The 17383-nt window shown below is 42.4% G+C and overlaps 1 protein-coding gene across 1 annotated transcript; it reads left to right on the top strand.

Moving 5' to 3' along the window:
- The first annotated feature begins 9033 nt into the window (after nt 1-9033).
- LOC130357331 (odorant receptor 131-2-like) lies at nt 9034-9939 on the top strand. The gene has a single exon (XM_056560016.1). It carries the CDS (start codon nt 9034-9036, stop codon nt 9937-9939), a length of 906 nt encoding a protein of 301 aa, XP_056415991.1.
- Nucleotides 9940-17383: the final 7444 nt, after the last annotated feature.

Genomic DNA, 17383 nt, shown 5'->3' with positions numbered 1-17383 from the left:
GCTGCGGGCCCTCTGCCTAGAGGATTGAAATCTGCTACAAAAGTAAACAATAAATGATACAATTGCCATTCATCTTTGCTGTATTCTATTCAAGACTTTAACAATTTCTTTTTCTAACTGGATACAAATATTTGTGAAAATAGCAACTCAAACTGTTATCACTGCTATTCACAAATCACCAATTTCATTTATTTCTATAGATACGTGGACACTTATTTATTGTTTTTAATATATTATTGTTTTTAATATTGTAACATTATATATATTATTAAATTGCCAAGGATTATAAATATTTATTAATTTTACTGTGGGATCACAAGGGCCCTGTGATCCACAGTGCATTATACCTATATGTACAATTTTATATCATATATTTAATAAATGTTTTAAATTAAATCCTATATTCAAGACTCTGCGCCCCAATTTCTATGTTTTGTATCTCCCCTTTTTGGCACCGTGGGTATAGGTGCTATTTGGGCAGCTTGAGTCATTGGTCACTTGGTTAATACGAGTCTCTCTACCATTTTGTCATTGTATAATTTACAAATCTGTTTAACTTTCTGGCACCAGTTGATTTAAAAAAAAAAGTTTTCCACGGGAGTACCCCTTTAAAGAAATATGTCTGGTAAAGGAATTAATAGACGAGGTAGAGGACAGAAGACCCCTGCCATGTCCGCTGCCAGAAAGAATGTTGGTGGAAGTATCAGCATCAGTACAGGTAGCAGCAGCCAGGTGCATGGTGGTAGTAGTAGCAGCCACGTCAGTTGTCCAATGTTCTTACTGTCTGCCAGGGGTTGTGTGGTTTTACAGAAGAGTACAGCCCTTGTGGACTGGTTGACCCATTCGAGGTCTTCTCAGGAGAAGAAAGAAGAGTCTGATGATATTACGGCGAGCCAGCTGTCAGTAGATTCTTCATCGTCTACAGGTACATGGCATGGTGGAAATGTCCGTCCTAGACATTCTTTTCCTCATCTCTGTCTTTGCCACCCCCCCCCCCTCCTGCTAAGCAGAAGGATAGCACTAGCTACAAGAAGGAGTTGTCTTAGGACAATCAACTTTTGGAGTGTGGAGGTGGAGGTGGAAACAGTAGCCAAGCCTAGCACTAGCGGTACTGGTGGTGGAGATACTGTAAGGCGTCATGGTGGCTACGCATAGGGGGAGCAAGGAGGCCAAGAAGTTCATCCAGAGATGAATGGCAGGGACGATGAGGAGTTTGGTGATGACGACGATATAGTATTGGACAGGACATGGGAACCATTTGAGCAGCAGCTTATGTGTTTAGAACAGGAGGGTAGTGGTAGTGTCAGAAAAGATGAGCGTAACCGATGTAAGGGCAGAACACCTTTCAGGTGTAGATAACAGACATAGGTCTGCTATTCTGAGGAGCTCAGGTAAGGGTGACGCTGCTGTATATGGAGATTCAGGGGGGGGGGAGCACAGTCAGGTGGTGCAGTCCCTGTCCGGTATTCTGCTGTGTGGAAATTCTTTCTTACCTTACCAGATGCAGAAAACATGGCGGTCATCTCTGCAAACATAAAGTGAGCCGTGGCCAGGGACCAAGTATAGGAACTGTCGGGGGAGATTTATCAATATGTGTCTGTGTGTAGCCACGTCACAGCCTTTTTTATTTTTTATTTGCTGTGTTTTTGGCTTATGTGCGCCAAATGTATCAAAATTGTGCACAGACTTCGATACATTTTGCACAGAGGAAAAATCCCCTCAGAACTTGCCGTAGGATGTCACTTTTCTAAGGCAAGGCAGAAGTGGTATGAATTTGCATTTTTTAAAAACTTTTGTGCATTATTTTTTGCGCTTTTTAAAAAGAAAAAAGAAGCAGTTAATAAATCCCATCCGCTGCATAGTCAAGAATGAAGCACAGCATTTCACAGTCACTTTTACCAAAGTCGTCTATTTTTTAATTTGCGCACAATTATGTAAAGACACAGGGGGAGATTCTTCATTGGCTTCCCAACATTTTATTGTCTGAAATTTTGCGCAACATTTTTGCACAGTTAGTTTTTTGCGCAAAATTTCCGTCAATAAAATGTCAGGAAGGCAATGATGAATCTCCCCCCTATGTCTTTACGTAAGCATATGAAGCGGCATCACAAGGCTGGTCGGGACAGTCGAGGAATACCTTGATCCTCCAGATCCCTCTCAACTGTCTAGTAGCCAGACCTTGTCCACAGGCAGCACAGGAGGCCAGAGAAAGCGGAAGACCCACGAAACCAGCTTGTTGCTGCCCACCCGCACAGCTCCGGCTGTTGCACTTCCTGTTTCCTGATCCCGCCAAGGCCGGCTTTCTGTCTTATGATGATGAAATAAAAAGTTGATTTTTAACAGGTGATCGCAGATGGGAATTCTCTTACTGTGGGTTCTATTTGGATGTCTTTTTCTCATGCATCTTGCACCCCTGTCCTCCGGATTTTGCTCTACACTCCCCATACTACCTTATTGTATTATTGCTGACTAATATGTCACTGAGTGGTGCCGTCCTATCTTTCCTCTACTGCCTCAGTTTATGTAGGGGGTGTTCTTATCATACATTGTTACTAATGTATTCCAACATGTTTCCAAAAGTGATGAGCATCAGGGGCCATATTCGAATTCGCGATACTTCGCGAATACTGTATATGGACAAATATTCGTCCTATGTTCGCGAAATTTGCATATTCGCTATGTTCGTTCTCTTTTTTTTTTTCCATGCGAAAATTCGTAATTAAATTTGTCTTTCACCTAAAAGAAGGGAGGGATCAGTGTCCAGTCTGAAAGTGTCGATATTTGCATGAATATTCGCATAAATTCGCATTAAAAAAAAGAATATTCGTCGTTAAAAATATATCTCACTATATTCGAAATATTCGCGAAATCGCAAAGTGCCGATATTCGCGGTAAAAATTTGCATTTCTAATATTCGCGCTCAACACTAGTTTCCAATATGAGCTAACTATTTTGCGAGCCATGATCGCCCCTGTGTTTTTCTGTTGCCACCATCTCTTTGTATATCTATTTTATCGTGATTTTTACCTGTATCTTCAGATTCATTAATAAAGATTTTTTCATTATGTACATTTGGCTGCTGCAACTGTAGTTCTTTGTAGGTTTATATTGTTTTTTTTTTTTTTGCTTTAAGCTATTACGGGTTAATTTATCATAATGAGGGTTACTTTTGGGTATGGTGTCCCCCTGGTTGGTGGTAAACCCCTCTAATTTTTCTTGCCTTTTTGATTTGCTTGTTGTAAGTTGGCGTACCTTTTTGCCAGTATGCCAAATATACTTTGAATATAGAACCCAGTACTACCATTTTTTTTTTACAACCAACTCCTGGCCTAGAGTTTAACAAGTCATTCTGCATTTTAGCTTGTTCATACAAATGATAATAGAAGATGGGAAATCATGGGAAATCACTGGAGATGATGTTCCCTGAGACTTGTCTTACTAGATTAGTAATACTGAGTTAATGATACGTGAAAGATGAGAAACACAAGGGAATCTAAACATATAAATAGGGCACGAGCTGAACACCCAGTGGTCAGAGCCAGTGCTGACTGACAAGACCCAAAATTGCAGTAGCCACACGGATACTGATGATCTTCAGATGTAAGTATTATTCTCATAACCATGTATTAGACTTATTCTATTACGAAATTTATATGAGCCATACAATGACTGTAGTTAACCCCAAAATCCCAATCAACGACATCCATAAAGGTCTAGGAAACTGAGGTATGGGAAGAATGGGAAGTGTGTTGACCAATGTATAACCTACAAATACAGTAACTCAATCACGCCGTTTTACAAGACTAAATCATATATGCAAATCCATAGACAGGCAGATATGAACAAGCAATTGCATCAAGAATCAAAGTCCAGCTCACCTCTCATTGCTCGGTGCACGGACCGGTGCCCGGCAAGGCACCCACCGTAACTGAAGAATAAACGATGATGAGCAGCTTTATTGGAATATACAACACATCAAAAATGACAGTCAGACGCATTTTGAGCGCATGCGCTCTTCCTCGGTGGTCACCGAGGAAGAGTGCATGCGCTCGAAACATGTCTGACTATCGTTTTTCTGTGCGTTGTATATTCCAATAAAGCTGCTCATCATCGTAGTGCTGGATGCTGGATCCTCCATTTATTCTTATGAACAAGCAATTACATGATTACAAAGTGGAGGCAAGGACTCCTACGGCTGTTTCTCCTCTTCGGCAGGGGGTGCATATTGGTTGGTACTCAACCCATATTTCCTAGTTAACAGTATGCACCCCCTGATAAAGAGCCAAAACAACTGTCAGGGTAACATGGTGGGGATCTATCCACTTGGCACAGCATTTCCACTGTGTGCTTACCTCCAATCTGTAATGATGCACATTTAATGACTGATACTGTGATACAGGAGTGACTATTGGGCTGTATATGTTACACTGGGGTGGAGGCAAGGACTCCGACAGCTGTTTCACCTTTTCGGCAAGGGGTGCATATTGGTAGGTACTTTACCCATATGTCCCAGCTATCAGTATGCACCCCCTGATGAAGAGGCAATACAACCGTCGGGGTAACATGGTGGGGATCCATACACTTGGCACATCATTTCCACTGTGTGCTTACCTCCACTTTGTAATGATGCACATTTAATGACTGATACAGGAGTGACTATTGGGCTGTATATGTCACAGGGGTTTATATTTTGTATACAAACATCTGGTTTCTGTACTTGTTATATGGACCTCATCTTGGGTTATGTGTTTTTTTCTAGAGTTTCTGTTTGTCTATGGCAGTGTTTTTTGTTTTTTTCAACCAGGGTGCCTCCAGCTGTTGCAAAACTACAACTCCCAGCATGCCTGGACAACCAGCGGGAACACAGGTCTATGGATTTGAATAAATCTTGTATTTTTGGTTATAACGGTGTGATTTTATTACTGTCCTTTAATGGCTGGATTTGTAAGTTTGTAGGTGTTAATTGTCATCACACTGGCAAGGCAGTGGGCAACATTGACTCAATGGTTAAATTAAAGACAATTTTTATTATTATTATTTTACCATATACTGTATACAAACAATTTTGTCTATAGTAAGAAGAAAATTGGGGATCACAATGTGTCAAATGCTTACCAAAGAATCCCCCATACCTCAGTTTCCTGGTTTATAGATGTAATATGTCATGGGGGCTGAGATGTTGAAATTAACTTGGGAATCTATATTACATCCTGATAATAAATACTGTATTTTCCAGCATATAAGATGACTTTTTAACCCCGTAAAATGTTCTCAAAAGTCAGGGGTCGTCTTATACGATTATCCATACCCCAGGCATCCCGGCCGAGATTAACTTCCCCCATCACATTTGGGACATCCCTGTGTCCCGAAAGATCTTTTTGGGACACAAGGATGTCCTGGTTACCCTTCTGTAGCCCCGCGTTAACTTTAAAAAGGCAAGGTCCCCCAGGAGGTAGTGCACGCAGGGATGTCACTGGCGTCCTGTGCGTGCGCCCATAGCAACAACAAAGCAGAGCGGAGCGGAATGAGCGAGTATGGTAAGTTACCAGCACGTCATCTTCGGTGCTCCAACCACCTCTCCTCCGGTCCTGAGACCTACTGCTATGGCCTATAGGCCATACCAGTAGATCGTGACCCCAGACCGGAGAAGTGGTGGACGGAGCACTAAAGTGGGGCAGTACACAGACATACAGTCTCCAGCCATACACTGTATATGGCTGAAGGCTGTATCTGTGGGGTCCACTGCCTACCTAATGTGGGGAACTACAACCTAACGTGGTGGAACTATACTGCCAACCTAATGTGGGGGGAAGTATACTGCACCTAATGTGGGGGAATTGTACTGCACCTAATGTGGGGGAACTAGAACCTAATGTGGGGGGAACTATACTGTCAACCTAATGTGAAGGGAAACTACACTGCCTACCTAATGTGGGGAAACTACAACCTAATGTGGGGGGGACTACAACCTAATGTGGGGAAACTACAACCTAATGTGGGGGAACTACAACCTAATGTGGGGGGAACTATACTGCCAACCTAATGTGGGGGAACTATACTGCCAGCCTAATGTGGGAGGAACTATACTGCCAAACTAATGTGGGGAAACTAAAACCTAATGTGGGGGAACTATACTACCAACCTAATGTGGGGGAACTATACTGCCAACCTAATGTGGGGAAACTAAAATCTAATGTGGGGGAACTATACTACCAACCTAATGTGGGGGGAACTATACTGCCAGCCTAATGTGGGCGGAACTATACTGCCAACCTAATGTGGGGAAACTAAAACCTAATGTGGGGGAACTATACTACCAACCTAATGTGGGGGAACTATACTACCAACCTAATGTGGGGGAACTATGATCATGCAACAATGGTTTATCCTAAAGAGAGTTTTTTTTTTCTTTTAATTGCTGCTTAGACTCAAAGTGAAGACCTATAAACACATAAAGGAAAAACTATAAATAAAAAGACAAAAAGCTAGTTCTCGAGGTTACTAAATCATCATAAAACAGTAATCCAAACATTTATTGTTAATATTCATAAAACCTAATGATGCAAAAAAAAAAAAACTAATAAATATAGACATAAAGGAGGGTAGATATAATAATAATAATACCTAAATAAATAAATGAAATAAATAACCTCAGATTAAGTAAACTAATGCCTTAGAGGACATACGGCTAATCTTCAAAAAGATAAAAAAAACTGCATATTTTTCCCAGGATTACATATGCACCCGGAAAATATCCCCAGCAAAAAATAGCAAAAATATAATACAATATAATACAATATAAATGGATTCAGGGTATGTTTACAAGAATAAACCAGTGCAAAGTATTTTATGGTGACTCAAACTTCACATTGTCTCTAAATACTTGCAGCATCCTTTCAGAGTCCCCAGAAAGTTGGGTGCATATAGTTGAGCAATGCAAATATGATGCTCTGGTTCTGTGGGATCTATTTTTGTATTTTTTTTGTATTTTTTTTTTTGCTTTTACAGTGCAGCATAGCCTATTATTAGAGGTTCTAGTGTATGCCTTGTGCTTAAGTTTTTTGTTTCTGATGTGGCAGGCATAGGATAAGCTACAGTTTGAATATAAATCCTTCACTGAACTGGTTGTGTAATGCGGCTTACATTTCCTATGAATCCTCTGATTTTGGGCAGGAGGTCTCATCAATGCACCTGGTCATCTCATCAGGTGCTGAAGAACCCCCAGGTGAACTCATTGGTGGGTTGGGGTCAGTTCACACTACAAGCAGTTTAGAATTTTCTTAGTGAGGTTTTTTTTTAAGAAAAATATTACCATTAGGAGATTAGACCTATAATCACAATGGAGGCGTTTTATAAAGATTTTACATATTTAGGCTGAATTGCTACTGCATTGTCCATGCATCTTTACTGCATTTGGTCTGCTTTTGGTTTGATTTTCCAAAATCGCTGCAAAAACAGCCAAATGCAGTAATAATTAGTGAAAAATGACACATTTTAACATGATTTGCACAATATCACAATTTGTGCCACCATGGGGGAAAATAATGGCAATAAAAGAAAAAAATGCAATGTGTGAACACAGCCTCAGAGGAGGTGTATAACTACAAAAAAAATAATGCTGCTCAAAAAAATAATGGGAACACTTAAACAACACAATGTAACTCCAAGTCACTGACACTTCTGTGAAATCCCACTGTCCACTCAGGAAGAACACTGATTGACAATCAATTTCACATGGAACAGACAACAGGTGGAAATTATAGGCAATTAGCAAGACACTCCCAATAAAGGAGTGGTTCTGCAGGTGGTGACCACAGACCACTTCTCAGTTCCTACGCTTCCTGGCTGATGTTTTTGTCACTTTTGAATGTTGGCAGTGCTTTCACTCTAGTGGTAGCATGAGACGGAGTCAACAACCCACACAAGTGGTTCAGGTAGTGCAGCTCATCCAGGATGGCACATCAATGCGAGTTGGGGCAAGAAGGTTTGCTGTGTCTGTCAGCGTAGTGTCCAGAGCATGGAGGTGCTACCAGGAGACAGGCCAGTACATCAGGACACGTGGAGGAGGCCCTAGGAGGGCAACAACCCAGCAGTAGGACCGCTACCTGGAAAACTTTTTTTGTTTTAAATCAACTTGTGCCAGAAAGTTAAACAGATTTATAAATGACCTCTATTTAAAAATCTTAACCCTTCCAGTACTTATCAGCTGCTGTATTTAATTTCCTTTCTGCCTCACCCCAGTACTCTCTGCTGACACCTCTGTCCTACTCTGCACAGTTCCTAAAATGGACAGAGGTGTCAGCAGAGAGCACTGGGGTCAGGCAGAAAGAAAATTCTAAATGAAAAGAACTTCTTGTGGAAGCTGATAAGTACTGGAAGAGTTAAGATTTTTAAATAGAAGTAATTTACAAATTTGTTTAACTTTCTGGCGCCAGTTGATTTAAAAAAAAAATGTTTTCCAGTGGAGTACCCCTTTAATGAGAGCTGTATAAATTGTTGTGCTCAGCCCAATGGTTGTTGTAGGCAGGCATAGATAATGGCATTTGTTTAGCGGAGCTGAGTAGTTCAGTAGCAGCCTTGTGGTGTTAGCTTGCTCAAAATAAATAGGCGTGGTAGAAACTGTCCTCACCTTCGAGTGTACAAAGGAGGAAGTCCAGGGTCTTGCAGCGAGGCTAGAGAGCCAAGTGCATTGCTCGGCTGAGGTGAGCAGTGAGACATGCTGTACGCCAGGGGCTACCAACTGCAGGCGTTACACAAGGAATAATGCTATACTGACAAAAGACCTTTATAGTTTACCAGTCCTGAATCCACTTACGTCCAGGGAGCAGGTGGATCCCAGCAGTCAGATCATCATAGATCTGTATCAATGTCAATGATTCCCACTTTGGTAATTATATTGGAGATGTTTAAAACATTCCAAGTTTTATAAAACCCATTAACCTTTAAAATCAGTGCCTTGTTACTCATCTCTTCATACTCTCCATTTCCTATTTCTTTTTGTTTGTAGATTTACTGTAACTTCAAGTTCAAGAAATGGTGAACTCTACCCAGCTCAATACCAACATGACGTCCCAAGTTAACAAGCCATCTGAGACGGCAATCCTTATAATTTCCATACTGATGTTCCTCTTATTTGGCATCTTTGTGTATTTCATGGTCATCATACTGAACATCTTCTTCACCACCCCCCAGGTCCGGGAGACCGCACGTTACATCTTGTTTATCCACATGCTTCTCAATGATGTGGTCTATCTAGTTGTCGCATTTGTTCTCTTTTTATCTGCCTTTTCCCTCACCTTCATACCGGTGCCCATTTGTTATGTCATTGTTAGCTTTTCCACATGTTCATTCTGCATAACTCCTTACAACCTGGCTGTCATGTCTTTGGAACGTTACACGGCCATCTGCCATCCGCTAAGACATATGGAGTTATGGACTGTCAAGAGAGCCACCCTCGCCATTGCTTACATGTGGACAGTGGGAATGATTCCACAACTTGCCGATTTTTTTACCTTTTGTTTTTCAGGAGGAGTTTTTCATTTTAGTGTCCTCTGTCGTTGGAAATCATTATCTGTAAGCATAGCTCAGGAGATCATAAAAACTCTGACTAGTATTCTCAGCTTCTCCATGGTAGGACTGATCATCGCCTTCACGTATATTAAAGTTATACTGGTAGCCCGGAGGATGGATTCTGAGAAATTTGCTTCTAAGGCTGGGAAGACCGTCCTGCTCCATGCATTTCAGCTTCTCTTATGTATGTTGTCTTTTGCCTCTGCGTTTATTGAAGCCACTTTCAAATCCAGTGTTATAAACGTTCCCTCAATGAACTTCTTCTTGCTCATGTGTATTCCTAGATTTGTCAGTCCATTAATCTATGGCATTAGGGATGAAGTGTTTGGTAAACGTATGAGAAGGCTCTTCTCAACAGCAAGAATCTAGAGTATTGAATCCTCCGTGAAAACTTTAAAAGCAAATACCCTCTTATACTATTCTCATAGTCCCAAATAAAAGGGGTACTCTGCCCCTAGACATCTTATCCCCTATCCAATGGATAGGCGATAAGATGTCTGATTGCAAGGGAGTCCCAACGCTGGGGACCCCCTGTGATCCTCCTGTGATCTCTACCCCTAGACATCTTATCCCCTATCCAAAGGATAGGGGATAAGATGTCTGATCGCGAGGGAGTCCCAACGCTGGGGACCCCCTGTGATCTCGGCTGCGGCATCCCCGACATCTGTTGCACGGAGTGAACTTGATTGGCGATGCGGGGCAAAGACTCGTTACATCACAGTCATAGCAGCTCGTGACGTCACGGCCATGTCCCCTCAATTCAAGTCTGTGGGAGGGGGCGTGATGGCCATCAAATCCCCTCCCATAGACTTGCATTGAGGGGCGTGGACGTGACATCACGAGCCTCCGGCGCTACAACCAAAGCTCTAAACTAACTCCGGGTGCAGCAGGGAGATTGCGGAGGTCCCAAGCGGCAGGACCCCAGCGATCAGTCATCTTATGCCCTATCCTTTGGATAGGGAATAAGATGTCTAGGGGTAGAGTACCCCTTTAAGTATGGATTCTGGGTTAGGATTTATAGGCCAATCTTTTGCTTGATTAGGAAATTTCCATTTCAATTACCATTTTTGACTTTAGAGGCAGACCATGCAGTTTGGGCCCAATGAAAGGGGCGGTCAAGCCAGGTAACCTCTAGCTGAGAACCTATGTAGGACTCCCCTCTCAATAATAACTCAATTTTTTTAAAGTAAGGACATAGAAAATTGCCCCCAATGTAATGCACAGGAAACTAAGATTGAAACAAGAACCAGACCCTTTAGACTATGGTGACTAACTTCAGGACTTTTATAGGTTCTATTTAGATTTTTGGCATGGGCACCATTTTTTACTATGTATGCCACTGCCAATATGTACTACAAACTACTGACCAAAATGTTTTGGTAATATCTGCAATGCAATTAAAGAGCAAAAAAATAATTGAATAAATTCACAAAATCAATAAGAAATAAAGATGAATCTCACAACCAATGTTCCCACTTTCTTCAGATTTACTGTTTACCTTCTTTAAATCTCCAGATTATCTCAATTTACAGGAAAATTATTTCAGTAATATTGGAGAGACAGAAGCATCATAAAATGTATGGCTTTATAATAACTTTTTGAATAAAAAAATAAAAAAAACAATGAGAGGAGTTGGGGTTCTATATAACCCATTAAAATATTAATGGACTTTCTTCTGGATATAGAAAAAAATGGTAAGCACAATCAAAAGAGACACAAAAAATATTTAGGTGCCCACTGACTAAAATACAAACACAAATATAAAATTTACAGAACCCTACTACAAGTACTACAAAATGTATTTTAAACTGCAATATTACTACAGAAAAAATGGGGTTTCTTAGCATACCATCTGATCAAACAGTATGTACCATCTCACCATGGTAAGGTGACCTTATTGGCATGGTCACTACACTACAGATATGCCTCTCTCGGGCTAGCAATAAGCCTACAAATCCTGGGCATTAAAGGAGTACTCCTCCCTAGACCTCTTATCCCCTATCCAAAGGATAAGATGTGTAATGGCTGGAGGTGGAGAAGTGGATCCACTGGACCTGTGTGGATGATGGTGTGGGCTGTACCAGGGAACGGAGTCTAAGGTGCCGCTGGTATTCACCAGAGCTCGCCATAAAGCGGGATGGACTTGCTGCGGCAGGTAGCACCCAGGTCGCTACCCCTGATACGACTTGTCCACACAGGCTGCCGAGGTATAATGTGGACAGGCAGGAGATCCGGGCTGACGACACTGTAGCAAAGTCTGGTCACGTAGCAAGAGGTCAGAAGGCCGGTGGCACAGGAGCAAGGTTATGTAGCAAAGGACAGATACACTGCAAGGCTAGACACAAATGAACGCTTTCTCTAAGGCAACAATGGCACAAAGATCAGGCAATGCAATAGAGGAAGTGCTGACACTTATAATTTCACAAATTAGCAAGAACCAATTAAGGGCATACTGGCCCTTTGAATTTCTGATAGCCGGCGCGCGCGCCCTAGGAAGCGGCCACGTGCGCTCCAGCAGACAGAGGGAGCAGGAGCGAGGCAAAGTAAGTTACCAGCCAGCAGATGCCTGCGACCCCATCACGACATGCGGACATCGGCGTCGCCGGGGGACAGAAAAGGGGTCTGGCCGCAGCGTAACCCCTAACAAGATGTCTGATCCTAGGGTCCTGCTGCTGGGACCCCCGCGATCTCTGTGCAGTACCGGTGTTCTGAAAGTTATTTTCAGAACGCTGGGTTTGGGCGGCCACAGTCATGACAGAACACCACACTCCCTCTGTTCAGGTCTATGGGAGGGGCATGGCATGACATCACGACCACGGCCACCTAAATAAACTTGGCATGGAATATGGATTGATTTGTTTAGGAGCTTTGGATTTACATCTCAGGTCTATCCCAGGACATGAATTGGTCCCTGGTCAGTATATAGCCTGACTTGTTCCTTAAGTGACTAAGACTACAATTTCAATGTACTCACTGTAGCAGGCTCTTCCCACCGATGTAACTGAGGTATTTAAAGGGGTACTCCGTCCCTAGACTTCTTATCCCCTATCTAAAGGATAGGGGATAAGATGTCTGATCACGGGGTCCTGCCGCTGGGGACCCCCTGCGATCTCCCTGCTGCGCCTGGAGTTTGTTTAGAGCGTCGGGTGCAGCACCGGAAGGTGGGTACTGAGGTGGGTACGGAAGTCCAGGGTGGTCTCTCCAACGTAAAGTAACTGACAACGACAGGTTAAAACATGAACAACAAAATTAGACTACAAGTTAAATAGTCCATTTTGTGCAACGGTCAAGTACCTTTGTCTGTCCCCTAGGTCTGTGGACAAGTCGGGTTTAACCAGCCTGTCACGCAGGCTAGGGCCCCTGCGGTGTTACGCCGAGCGCTCCGGGTCCCCGCTCCTCCCCGGAGCGCTCGCAACTTCCTCGCATTTGCAGCGCCCCGGTCAGACCTGCTGACCGGGTGCGCTGCAATGTCTCTCTCAGCCGGGATGCGATTCGCGATGCGGGAGGCGCCCGCTCGCGATGCGCATCCCGGCTCCCGTACCTGACTCGCTCCCCGTCGGTCTTGTCCCGGCGCGCGCGGCCCCGCTCCTTAGGGCGAGCGCGCGCCGGGTCTTTGCAATTTAAAGGGCCACTGCGCCACTGATTGGCGCAGCAGGCTTAATTAGTGTGTTCACCTGTGCACTCCCTATTTATACATCACTTCCCCTGCACTCCCTTGCCGGATCTTGTTGCCATTGTGCCAGTGAAAGCGTTTCCTTGTGTGTTCCTAGCCTGTGTTCCAGACCTCCTGCCGTTGCCCCTGACTACGATCCTTGCTGCCTGCCCTGACCTTCTGCTACGTCCGACCTTGCTCTTGTCTACTCCCTTGTACCGCACCTATCTTCAGCAGTCAGAGAGGTTGAGCCGTTGCTGGTGGATACGACCTGGTTGCTACCGCCGCTGCAAGACCATCCCGCTTTGCGGCGGGCTCTGGTGAATACCAGTAGCAACTTAGAACCGGTCCACCAACACGGTCCACGCCAATCCCTCTCTGGCACAGAGGATCCACCTCCAGCCAGCCGAATCGTGACATGCGGTAAGACATTAGCGGTGGGATCTGGAACTCAGGAATATTAGTATGACATTTTTGTATAATAGACCAGTGTTTTCGTATGACAGTCGCTATTTTGCTGGACACTGTATCATAAGTGGAAATAAAGCTAACTCGTGGTGGCTTTATCATCCTCTTAGATTGCTTAATAAGAATATTAAGAGATAGGGTTTTTGTTCACTCTGGTTTAATAGTTCAGATGGATAACCTCTTTTGGAAATGTTAGCTTACATAGTCTGTAATGCTGGTTTTATCCTCTCCTCTATGCCCACAACATGACATACTCTCGTCATTTGGCTAAAGGGAAGGGACCGAATCATAGAACGCGGGTGATGACTGTCGAACCTTAAAACCGAATTGCAATCGGTTGGTTTCGTGTAAAGATCCGTTACCAACCTTTCGCCATCAATGCACACCAACATATCCAAAAATTGTAAAGATGAAACAGAAGATGATAAAGTAAATTTAATGTGTTCATGAATATTATTCAAATATGTGAAAAAAATCAAGTAGTTGTGATTCAGAACCAGTCCAGATGAGGAAGATTTCGTCAGTGTAGCACAACCACCCCAGCACATGGCTGAAGTGGTGGCACCGACATCTCCTCTAGATCCGCCATGAACACATTGGCATAAGTTGGTGCCACATTCATGCCCATGGCGGTCCCTGTCAACTGTAAAAATATTTGTCATTAAACAAAAAATAATTACAAGTGAGTACAATATTCAGTAATGAGAGTATTAGTGTGCATTTTTCTGGCGAAAGGTCGGATGAGATGGCTCTCTGCACAGCCCCCAATCCCGCCGCATGCGGCCAGTGGAGAGTCAGTTATAAAAATGTTTCCATTTTATTTATGAACATCTTTAGACTCTCTACATTTTGCTGGGCTGTACAAATGTTTACTGAGTGGCAAGGCGTACAATGTATATCTCACCATACAGGAGCAGAGACTTCTGTCTACTGACAAGAGTCCCTGCTTCTTTATGAATCAAAATCTGCTGCCAAATCTAAATCATATTTGATGGCCAATCTGCTCATCTATACTTGTTTAGGAAAAGTATATTATGTGCCAGGGCATTTTTTTTTTTTTTTTTTTTTTAAATCAAACTAAGTACCTCTTACTACTACTTACTGTGCAGAGATAAGTGAAAAATAAATTTAATGGGTCCTCTTCCATCATTCAGGTGTCAAAATATAAGAGGCATTTGTTAAATAAAGTATATACTTTACCTAATACTTTAAATAACCCTGCAGATTTGTTATGGTTATTACGTACAACACAAAACTGGTATCGTTGCAAAGACATATGACTCCCCCCCCCCTTGACTAAACAGAGGCATACTAAGTCTCAGGGCCTAGAGCAGTGCAGATCAGATTTGCACCCCATTGAAGGGATCTGCAATACCAGGCAGACAAGCATATGTGTTTTCCCACCTCTTAAAGGGGTTATCCAGGAAAAAAACTTTATTCCCTTGTCCCTTTCTATGAAGAAGGTAGTAACTAAATCACAGAAGAGTTAAAGGGGTTATCCAGGCAAAAACTTTTTATATATATCAACTGGCTCCAGAAAGTTAAACAGATTTGTAAATTACTTCTATGAAAAAATCTTAATCCTTTCAGTACTTTTGAGCTTCTGAAGTTAAGGTTGTTCTTTTCTGTCTAAGTGCTCTCTGATGACACCTGTCTCAGGAACCGGCCAGTTTAGAAGCAATTCCCCATAGCAAACCTCTTCTAAACTGGGTGTTTCCCGAGACACGTGTCATCAGAGAGCACTTAGACAGAAAAGAACAACCTTAACTTCAGAAGCTCATAAGTGCTGAAAGGATTAAGATTTTTTAATAGAAGTAATTTACAAATCTGTTTAACTTTCTGGAGCCAGTTGATATATATATATATAAAAAGTTTTTGCCTGGAATACCCCTTTAACTCTACTGTGATTTAGTTACTACCTTCTTCATATAAAGACAAGGGAATAAAGACAATGGGTTATAGATGTCACGCCCCCTCCCATAGACATGAATGGAGGGTGTGTGCGTGACTTCACAAGGGGGCGTGGTGTGACGTCACAAGGGGGCGTGGTGTGACGTCACAAGGGGGCGTGGTGTGACGTCACGTCTCCAGTCCTGGAAACACAGAGGTTTCCGAGACTGGAGCAGCAGCGCAGCATAGAATGCAGGTGCTGCACGGAGATCGTGGGGGGGTCCAAGTGGCGGGCTCTCCACGATCAGACATCTTATCCCCTATTCTTTGGCCGGAATACCCCTTTAACAACTGTGCTTCCATTTTGGATCTTCTTGCAGAACTTCAATTAAGCAAACTGAGATTTTTACCACAGTTACCCCTGTGTCTTTCTCCCATATTGCACACCCAAAACACCAGCAGTCAGAACAAATACACAGCATGTGCCTTGGGGGAGTACAAGTAGTGTTGAGCGGCATAGGCCATATTCGAATTCGCGAATATTCGCGAATATATGGACGAATATTCGTCATATATTCGCGAATATTCGCATATTCGTTATATTCTCGTTTTATTTTCGCATATGCGAAATTTCGCGTATGCGGAAATTAACATATGTGAATATTAACATATACAAAATTAGCATACGCAAAATTTCGCATATGCGAAAATTAGCATATGCTAATTTTCGCACGCCATTCTCACAGAGTAGTATTACAGCCTTCTTTACACCACACAAGCTGGAAGCAGAGAGGGATGATCACTGTGATGTGTACTGTGAAGAAAAAAAAACGAATATTCGTAATTACGAATATATAGCGCTATATTCGCGAAATTCGCGAATTCGCGAATATGCGATATTCACGAATAATATTCGAATTGCGAATATTCGTGAGCAACACTAAGTACAAGTATCCCCATCGCTATTGTAACCCCTTGTCACTGTGTCAGCCTAAGGCATGTGCGCAGTCCCTGTAAAAGCTCAAGAGCCATTGTGGCAACTGAGATCCAACCCATTAAAGGGGTACTTCACTGAAAATTTTATTTTTTTTAAATCAACTGGTGCCAGAAAGTTAAACAGATTTGTAAATTACTTCTAGTAAAAAAAATTTAATCCTTCCAGTACTTATCAGCTGTTATATGATCCACAGGAAGTTCTTTTCTTTTTGAATTTCCTCTCTGTCTGACCACAGTGCTCTCTGCTGACACCTCTGTCCATATCAGGAACTGTCCAGAGCAGGATATGTTTGCTATGGGGGATTTGCTTCGACTCTGGTCAGTGCCTAAAATAGACAGAGGTGTCAGCAGAGAGCACTGTGGTCAGACAGAAAGAAAATTCAAAAAGAAAAGAACTTCCTATGGAGCATACAGCAGCTGATAAGTACTGGAAGGATTAAGATTTTTAAATAGAAGTCATTTACAAATCTGTATAACTTTCTGGCACCAGTTGATTTTGAAAAAAATGTTTTTCCCCGTGGAGTACCCCTAAGTCTAACTCTTACCAGACTGTGAATTGAATTTGGTTAACTGTTTTTTTTAATATATATATTTGTCTAAGGTAAATGTTTCAGATCAATAAACTATTTTTAATATTGGCCATAACTGAAGTAAACAGAAAATACAACTTTTAAGTAGATAAGGGGGCAATTACTTTGTCACGTAAGACCAGGTAGGGCTAAACAAAATTTTTCCTCCAATAAATAAAACAATCATTTAAAAGTTATATTTTCTGTTTACTTCAGTTATGGCCAATATTAAAAGTAG

Source organism: Hyla sarda, chromosome 2, assembly GCF_029499605.1.
Source record: "Hyla sarda isolate aHylSar1 chromosome 2, aHylSar1.hap1, whole genome shotgun sequence".
Taxonomy (NCBI): domain Eukaryota; kingdom Metazoa; phylum Chordata; class Amphibia; order Anura; family Hylidae; genus Hyla; species Hyla sarda.
The sequence above is the reverse complement of the archived record's forward strand: the minus strand, read 5'-3'. Positions and strand labels throughout refer to the sequence as shown.